General features: G+C 39.0%; 1 protein-coding gene across 1 annotated transcript; it reads right to left on the bottom strand.

Moving 5' to 3' along the window:
- Nucleotides 1-2161: 2161 nt before the first annotated feature.
- Nucleotides 2162-7804, bottom strand: ndufa4l2a (NDUFA4 mitochondrial complex associated like 2a). The gene is made up of 4 exons (XM_026155221.1): nt 7617-7804; nt 4232-4317; nt 3469-3529; nt 2162-3369 (listed from the first exon to the last, which is right to left on the bottom strand). The coding sequence occupies exons 1-4, from the start codon at nt 7659-7661 to the stop codon at nt 3313-3315; spliced, it is 249 nt and encodes an 82-aa protein (XP_026011006.1). The 5' UTR covers nt 7662-7804; the 3' UTR covers nt 2162-3312.
- Between the last annotated feature and the right edge of the window lie 1730 nt (nt 7805-9534).

Raw genomic sequence — 9534 nt, 5'->3', positions numbered from 1 at the left:
AGGAGGAGAATTTTTTGATGTTCACTATTCTTCTTTCAGATGGTATTTTTTTGTTTGTTTGACTGTTTGTAAAATTATCTTTTTTATAAATGAGACTGACCTTCAGCCAAAACACCAAGAGATCCGCCCCCAAAAACGATCACGTTTGTAATTCGTGTACGCTTGAGTAAGAAGGGCGTTCTCCTAAACGTTCCTTCAGTTTGTGTTCATTTTACTTTTCTCTGCTTATAAAAAACAACAAACATACATAAAGTAGAGATGAAGAGGCGTTCCGCATGAGCCTAAAATCTGAATTTGTTTTTTTCCTGTTTATATTTCAGTCTGTATGTTTGTTCACCCACCATCCACTACTTTAGGAGACAGATGTGAATATGAATATTCTTAATACTTTAATGCTGCACTTTACACTGTGCAAAAACATCCAATATTCCAATTAAATGTGAAAATTGTGGTTTTATTGTGTGTTTATTCCTTTTTTTTTTCATTGTTCTTGTTGATTGTAAGATTACTTGGTTTTGTTTTAGCATATTCGGTGATGCAGAAGCCCAAGAAAGTTTATTTAACTGAACAAAAATTGCTTCTGTTTGCAATATGGAAAGCATACTAAATGTATTACCTTGTTTTAGATTAAGTCATTGTGATTTATGTGTAAGCTAATGTAATTTAATTTCTTTATATTTTGCTTCCAAAGAGCCAGGCTTTCCTGTAATCTTTTAAAGTTGTCTTGAGCAACAGTGCTCCAAGCTTTCTGAAGGTCTTTCAGATTTTTTCTTTGGACATTGGCTGCTTTTTCACTCAGTTTTAGTCCAGTCTTCTATTTATTAAGTGACTTAATACTGACATATGAATTATTCATGTGTAAAAAATGCACCTAACTCACAGGATGAACCAATGTTGTATCTACACATAACAGGAAACTTGGCAATTGTTAGGAACTTTACTAGCAGCCTGTCTCAGAAACAACTAATTTGTTCCCATTTCTCAAAGTTTGACAGGCATAAAATAGTATTTCTGCACCAACGAGGTGATTCAAAAATAGCTATTAGCTGAAAACTTGGAATATCTCAGCCTGCTGTGCGATATGCCTTCAAAATTGTGAAGGAAATGGACAAGAGGAGGACAAAAGAAGAAGTGGTCGGCAGGTAAACAGTATCTGATAGTCATGTCCTTAAAAAACAGGAAAGTAAATCCAGCAAAGACCTGGCACAGGACCTGAACGACAACAGTGAGTGTTTACAGCCATCTGTAAAAAACAGTGGAGCTCTGTTATAGTTTGGAGATGCATATCAGTCAGAGTTTTGGGGGATCTTGTACAAGAAAGGTATCGTCAGATTTTGGTCTATCATGCAGTACAATGTAGAACCCACCTGATTGTCAGCAGCTTCATTTTTCAGCATGATCCCAAATATGTTGCCAGTACAGTAAAAGCATACCTGGATAGAAAAACACACAATGTATTGGCCTCCCCATTGACCTCAACATTACTGAAGGTATCTGGGGAGGCCAATCATCTTGACAGAGAACAAACCAAAAGGGACCAACCATCCAAAGAAGAGCTTTGGATGCCCTTCAAGAGAAGGAGAGAACGATTCCTGAAGACTACTAAAAGAAATTATTGGAAAGCTGCCTAAAACAGTTCAGTCTGTGTTGAAGAACAAAGGTGGTCATACCAGATATTGACTAGCTTGGAAGAACTGTGCAGACTGTTTTTATATTTTATGTATGTTTGCACCTATTCCCAGCAAAACACAAAGAAACGAGAGGTAAATTAAGACTTTTTCATGTCCTATATATTAATGGAAAATAAGATGGTGTGTGTAGGACACGTGCACAGGTTATACATCAAAGTCTTTCAGGGGGAGGACTGTTGAGCGTCCTGCCTTGGCTGTCATTCATCAAAGATGGTGAGCTCCTGTCACACACACTGGTACACACGGATAAACACAAATACAAAATGCAACCACACACATTAAATGCAGTTGTAAAAACACTAATCAGGCTGCAGAGTGACAGCTGCATTGCCAACAGATGGATCGGTTCCATCAGAGTTACTGAATGCGTAGGTGTGGAAAAAGATCGGTATCTGGCTCCGTTCGGTGCAGGTGTTTGAGGAAAGTCACCTGTGTATGCGCTGGAAAGTGCAGAGTGACAACAAAGGCTCTTCTAAACACAAATAACACTTTATTTATTGAAAGAATTCAGCAAAGTTGATGCATCTCATCTTTTTTCATAACTTACACAGTCATCGCTGAATTTAGTGGCTGCTAAACCTACAATCATGTGACAGTTATGAAGGAATACATGCAGTCTGGTCACACTAATATGACCTTCACTGTGATGCAGCACAGCAGGCCAGTGTCATGTTATGAAAAGCTGGTGCAATTAAAGCTCCTCACTTGCACAAATAATGAGGAAAACAAAAAAATCAGCAACAGAGGAAGAGTGTATACAGAAGTTTGAAATACAACCTTCAGGAAGTGAAAACCACAGCAAAAAGCAGTACAAAGCATTTACAGGCTTCATCTCCTCATTTTACTTTTATGATCAATCATTTCTAGATATAGAATAGTTGACTTTTTCTTCTTATTAAAGGCAACTCAGTTGATTTCTGTCCAACACATAAAACAGATCTACCCAACCCTGACTATATTTTCATATACTACTCGTGTGTTTACATATAAATATTTGAATACCATGAAACCTTCTCAAACAGACCAATATGATGGGCTTGTATTTGTGATTACAATTGTCTGAACATGCAAAACCATTGTTCCGGTGCCAGCAATGTGTTGCCAGACATACGATAAAGGCTGAGTTTGTGCATATATGTGGAAACAAGCCTGTTTTTCTATCATGCATATGGGCCTTCAGGATTGATTGACCGACAATCCCGGTCACATTAACCAGGTCACCAGCAGCTCTGCAAACATCACACAGAATCAGAGACACTAAAGGCGCATCCTGATCTGGACTCTGTTTCCCCCGTCTGCAGCGTATTTATAATATTTATGTCCAAAATGCTAACTATAAGTAACTTGACTAGATGTAAATATTCCATGTGATTTTATTACACAAGTAATTATTTCTGGATTCTTGATTTATTTACATTCAGTTTATCAGTTTATACCAAGTATGTTTTCTTAATGATTATTTCAGATGCATTTTACACAAAATTATTCATTTTTATGAGGCCAAAGAATTTTTTTTTCTTGAGTATAGGAAGGGCAGGGGGGATGAGTCTGACCCAAGATCAGGATCTGTCATCCTTTATGGGGTTTTTTTGTTTTTTAATTACACTCTGGTTTGTGAGACTCAGAAGTCAGGTCCCTCTTTCTTCAGGTTTTTGTAGTCTGTGGTGATGGCCACAAACTGGGGGGGAAAGTAGAAAAAGACTGTGTTTGTGTACGTTGATTTAACGATCAATCGACAGTAAAACACAGTCAGATTAGAGTTCATGTGCTGCCTTACCTTGTACTGGTAAGTCGGGTCAAGTTTATTCCATGGCTCTGGGTTGTTGGTCTTGTCCCAGCTGAAGACACAGAGAAAATTAAATGATTAAATCTGATGAAAAGTTAATCAAGCTCTCTCCTGAGAGCTTTTTTGTTTCATCCCCGCTTTGTTCAACTGGTAAATAGAATAAGAAAGAAGCTAAAGAAACAACAAGACAGTGCTCCATCCCGTGAGGTCTTGTAAAAAGCATTTAGCCATGTCTGCTGTTGTTGGAGTTTCTTATATCAAGCGCTTGGGAAACAGCAGGAGAAGAGAAAGTCCAAGCAAAAAGGATAAGAGTAGGCAGGACTCCGTGTGACAGAAACCATCCTGAAACAAATCCCTCCACTTAGAATGTGAAACATTTATTCATCTCCTCTCCGCACGCCTTTGAATAAATTTTAACAAATGTGCATTTCAGGGTGAAATCAAGCCTATCACAGAAGGACGGCTAAGTCCTTTCTCTGTTTGGAGTCCATCTGTGATCATCCAGTAGGTGGGGACTGGTTGCTCTTTGGAAGTTGCATGCAATTAAAGTGAAAACAAAACTAAACAGATGTGCGAACCTGAGGAAACACAGGGTCTCCCAGCTGTGACACATTTCATTAAAAGATGGTGGGATAATGACTTTTAGCTTGTTGTTTTTTGTCAGTTGAAAAACAGTAATGATAACGAACAATTAAATTATGTTTTTAAAAAGTTCTCACACGTGATCAAAAGTCAGAAATTTATGTGTGCTTACGTAACATGGGGTCCTCTGGCCAGCCGGATCAGATACAAGGATGCTCCGCCCATTCCCAAACAAATGAAGAAGAACTGGGGGATGAGCTACAGAAAAATAAGAATTAGGCTTCTACACATATTTTACACTTAAACCATAAAAGACAACACATTTACGCCTACATGCTAATCTGCACCACACTCTTCACTGGTGTATTGGCAGCTGTACCTTTTGCTGCAAGGCCAAGATGCTGTTTTGTTTTAACATAATGGACGTTTGACTTAAAAAGAAAGAGCTCAGGAAACTCAGGAAAGCTGATAAAATACATTTCAGCCAGATGCATCGTAGACCACCCTGAAGACAGATGAAGACCCCAGGGACTGCCACATCCAGGGCTGATATACGTAATCTGGATATTTTTCTGCCAGCAGCAGTTTGTTTGTCTTATGTGATTTAGAAAAACAGAGCTGGCATTTACTCCCTTCAAATGATCGTTTGGAGCATTATTTCTATTTCGGCTGATTTTTCATTTTTATTTATTTGTCATTCTGCAGTCCTTATTCAAGATAAACTCATACCACCCTGAATATATTCACAAAAATCCATTGTTACCATGTGCACAATAACAGGAAGGGTAGTATAACTTGTCTCTTTGTATGTTACTTTTAGGGAACATGTGGGCTGCGTTGTTCTTTCTTTTGGCATAGAAGTTCACTGGTGACGCTTGATGATTCTTCTTGGTGAAGCCAAATCTTCTTATTCATTTATTTATTTATTTTACACTTCAGCTAACCTGTCATTTTCAGATTTGTCATCACAGCATCCAAGTGTGTTAAATCCCCACCTCCATGACTGAGAATAAAAAAGAAAATCCAGATTTGTCGGTCACAAAAAACAGAAATGTTAAAGGTTGTTAAATAACTATTATCACGATGGGAAGCTGTTAGTCCTTTCCAGCACTGCATCATCTTCAGCCTCGTGACTCCTGACAGTCTGCAAGTCGAATGTCTCAGTAAGAAAAAGCACATTCCTTGAATTTCAAGACAGATGCGGCACATCTTTTTTTTAAGCTAAAGTGAGGCGCGATGTGAGCCAACTTATTCAGCTGTGAGAAACTTTCTTCTAAATTAGCTGTCAGCCTTAAGCAATAGCATCATTTATTCAAAAACAGACACTCGATTTAAAACTGAGTCTATACTTAATATCTGCCGTAACAGAGGTGATCTGAGCAGCTGGCCCACTGAAGCTCAGGGGATTGAGTCTTGGCCTGCTGTTGCTCCGTCACCCTGCATCATCCCAGTGAACGTGCTGACACACATCTGGCGCATGTCTGTGCGTGTTTTATATAATTAAATCTCAGAGGGAAATTTTGTACTTCTGACTTCTCTGTCAGTAACTTCTTTAAAAAAAAACTTTTGCTGCTGCTTTTACAGAATTTTCTTGTTATTTCAAATTATATGACGTAAATAAAATGACAAACAAATAAATATTTGTTTAAGATAAAACTGTTTAATTCTAGTTTAATGCTGTAAATAAAATTCAAATTTGATGCACTGAGTGTAAAACAACACAAAAAATACAGTAAAAGAAGAAAAGTTTCTGTATTTTTTTATTATTATTTTCATAATGTGTGATTTAGTACTACATAAACCCACCCTCACCTCCGTGTTTTACAGCTGGCACACCAAACCTGCTGAACTCCATCTGGTCCAATAAAACAATGTGTTTTGGTTCACTCCACCAAAACAATGTGCTGCCACTGTTGATTAGACCTAATTCCAAGTCCTCTGGAAAAGCTTTACTTTGCAAGCAGCGATTTTTCTGCTCTGACATCCCCCGTGGAGACTGACTTTATGCAATGAGCTTTACACTGCCTGAGCCGTCACTGAAACACCAATTTTCACAGTTAATCTTTGTGCCAAGTAAGAAGCACTTGCCTGCTTATTTTTTGGATAGTTGAAAGAAATAGTGTGCAGCATGCCATATTATTTATTTCCAATATGGCAACTGTGCCTTGTCTTCCTGGTCCACATTAGCACTGCTGCAAGTGTTTTTCATTTTTACGAAGCCACAGATGCACAAAGGTATTTATTAAGAGGTTAGTGATCACTGGTTCTAAGGAACTTCACATGCTGGATTTCCATGTGCCATTTTTTTTCGGGTACAAGAATTTTCTGACATTCACACACTTGTGAAAAGTGTATTTTTGGACACAGTCTGTATAACTGACCCTCAGTCTGTCTTTGTCTTAGTGCTGCCACCACCTATCTGTCTGTCTCATTCTGGTTTTAATCACTGGTTCCATCTCCTCTCTGTCTGTCTCCCTGACTCTCGATCTACTTTCCCATCTGACCAACGATGCATTCATCTGGCTCATTCTCTGTCTGTGGGGCTCAGAGTTTCGGACTCTCTCTAACAGCCTTTCAGTCTCTCCTTCTTTCTGTTTGTTGTAACTTGATCAAGGAGGGTTGTAGAGTCTCACAGGGATTTGCCTCCTGCAGCTCTTCCCTCACTCCCGCTCTCCCTTAGAGTCTGTCTCTCAGTATCTCTGCCTGTCAGGATGATAGACCACATCACGGAGCGCTGGTAGAGTCTCATACGGATTTCTTCCCCGCTGCTTCTCTCTCTCTTCCCTTCTCCTGGGAGGCCAGTGAGAAGAAGTTAAAACTCTGTCACTCCCCTCTCTGACAGCAGAGCCGGTTAAAAACTGCAAAAATAATCCCCTGCCCTGTAGGGACAACTCAAATTTAAAAATTTCTTACTAAACATTTGTGAACTGCTTAGATTTTTGTCAGTTTAGATTTAAGGGGTTTGCGGAAGTCGCTGATGTGTTTTTGATGTCTTAAGCTTCTCAGTTCAGCTTGATTTTGAAACGAGCAACTGGAGCAATTTAACAGACTGAAACAGAGCTAAGATAAGATTAGATGAGACAAAATTAGACTTCTAAACAGACCTGCTGCTTTAACCAGTTCATTTACCTGTTACATATATACACTACTTAGGATGTCATGAAGTTTGCGTTAATACAGGCACTAGAATCAAATCAGTTATGTGCAGCAATTGTTAACATTGGGCAATACTTTCTTTGAGCATAGTCTAAACCAATATATATATAAACCTGTGGGTTTAATACTATTTTAACGAGCTGAAAAAAAAGAACCATCCTAGGATTCAAGTGTTTATCCAACCTCGCTAGTGACAAACTGAGTTTCTAGTGCAGCTTTGGTTTTGTTTCATTCAGTGAAGCATGTTTGAATAATTTCAACACACTAAGCAAAATTTCAGAAATGCAGAGCAGTTGATGGATTTCTATTAAAATGTAAGTTACATGTTAAAAGAAGCTGGACATGGCTTATCAAAATTTGAAACACCTAAAAACTGATCGAGAATTTAAAAGATTACTTACACCGGGGTGCTTCTTAGCATGCTCGACTGCTGCCCGAAACATCATTGCTCCAGTTTACAGTAAATCAGGAACAATGCATGAAAAGAAATGAATTCAGGCCTTTGTTCACAGCAAACACAAGCTTTGCACAGCCGAGCCCAGACGGGATGTAGACCTGTTGCTGGGAGAGGCGGGAGAAGGAGGAGAGAGAGGAGGAGGTCGTTTTACATCTGATTACAGCCACTGCTGTTCCCCTGTTGGGTAATTACACTGTGCTGGACACTGGTTAATAGTTTGTATTTAAACGGAAAAGTTTCGCCCCAGTAAACCGTTATTTGATATCCAGAAAAGAGACATTTGATGCTATCAGGCCATTCAATTAAAAGAAGTAGGGTTGTCTCAGACCTCAGAGGCGTTTTCTCTACCATTTCCCTCACTGTGTTTAAAGACTTGTCGGTCATTTGGGAGCTGACTAAAGGAAATGGAAAACCATTTGAACGCTGTGTCCTTTTAAATGCCATTAGGGAATATGGACCCTTGTCAGATCCACAAAGAGAAGACCCAAGTCCTGAATGAGGCTCATTCTTGCGTGAGCGTGTTTTGATCCTGAATAATTAAGTTAACCAAATGTTCGTTTGATTGTTGCTAAAATACAATTTACACAATCTTAATGAAATGCGCTTTTGCGATGTGTCCATATTGCATGCTCTTTAGCAGCAGATTCTCTGGGCTTGACTTGGCAACCAAAGTCAAGGATGCTCAACCAGCATGTTTGCTTTATTTCAGCACAGTCAGAGAGCTAGATGCACACCAAGTGTGTGAAATGTGGCAACACAGTTTAAGCCATCTAAAAAAAAAAGGAAAATCTAAAAAGCAAACATAACCCAGTTTAGTCTGAACACCAGAAGTAACACGTACCCTTCACATTACGGCCGTTGCTGTGATTAAATAAAGGTAAAACCATCAATGAGCAGAGGTCAGGGCGACAACGCTTATCAGCTACACTGTTGCGTTTTAAAGGGTTATTGCACTGATTGATGATGATAGAAGTAGAGCCGCTAACGTACGTGCTCGCTCGCGTAAAATGCACGCTGCCTTTGGTCATCAAAAGAAAATGTCCCAGTCCCAGTCTGCCTAATGGACCCGTGTCTCTGATTCACTGCACTTCAATTTAATTAGAAGTGAAAACAAATACAACTCAATTTAATAAACGATGGCCTCACTTTCAACTCCACAGATGTGTTGTCCCAGATGTCTGTGCTAGATAATAAAGCAGCATAATAAAAGTCGACATGATGAGTGCTGTGGTTAAAACAGGTTTAAATAATTTTCTGTCTACACGTTTTAATTTTTTAAATACTATTTTAGCCTTTTTTTTCTTCTTACAAATGAAAATGGATCATTTGCACAGCTAGACCGACAAGGTTTTTCATAACAGCAGAGATTCATTATAATGACTTCATCGGCCTCAGACAAGGTGCCTGCAAAAGGTAATGAATCCCAGAGTGAGACAGGGCCATGGTCCCTCCTGTGTGTGTGTGTGTGTGTGTGTGTGTGTGTGTGTGTGTGTGTGTGTGTGTGTGTGTGTGTGTGTGTGTGTGTGTGTGTGTGTGTGTGTGTGTGTGTGTGTGTGTGTGGTAGTCAGACCTTTTGCAAATTGCAAATGAGTGCCTGGAACTACTCTCAAAGAGACTGTGCGTTCAGTGCCTGTGCTGCTGATGTTGTGGAAACATCAATCTTTTCACACTCTGTGGACTTGTCTTCCTTTCGGGGGCAAAAGTTAAGTGGTTAACAAACAAAAAACTGTAGAATATAAATTAATTATGAATAAATAATTTTTGAAAAAACTTCAATGGTTTTAGTGTCTAGCACAGTTCTCCAGCTAGTTGATTTGGACTGTATAAAACAAATGAACCTGTATAAATCTGCTCACATCAAG

This window comes from Astatotilapia calliptera, chromosome 20, assembly GCF_900246225.1.
Source record: "Astatotilapia calliptera chromosome 20, fAstCal1.2, whole genome shotgun sequence".
NCBI lineage: Eukaryota > Metazoa > Chordata > Actinopteri > Cichliformes > Cichlidae > Astatotilapia > Astatotilapia calliptera.
The sequence above is the reverse complement of the archived record's forward strand: the minus strand, read 5'-3'. Positions and strand labels throughout refer to the sequence as shown.

What these genes read in the sequence shown, in the direction of transcription:
- ndufa4l2a (XM_026155221.1), bottom strand. Translation starts at nt 7,661, where the DNA reads ATGATGTTTCGGGCAGCAGTCGAGCATGCTAAGAAGCACCCCGGT. An exon ending in ATGCTAAGAAGCACCCCGGT is followed by an intron (nt 4,318 to 7,616) that starts GTAAGTAATCTT and finishes ATTTTTCTGTAG; the next exon opens with CTCATCCCCCAGTTCTTCTT. An exon ending in GCCAGAGGACCCCATGTTAC is followed by an intron (nt 3,530 to 4,231) that starts GTAAGCACACAT and finishes CTGTGTCTTCAG; the next exon opens with CTGGGACAAGACCAACAACC.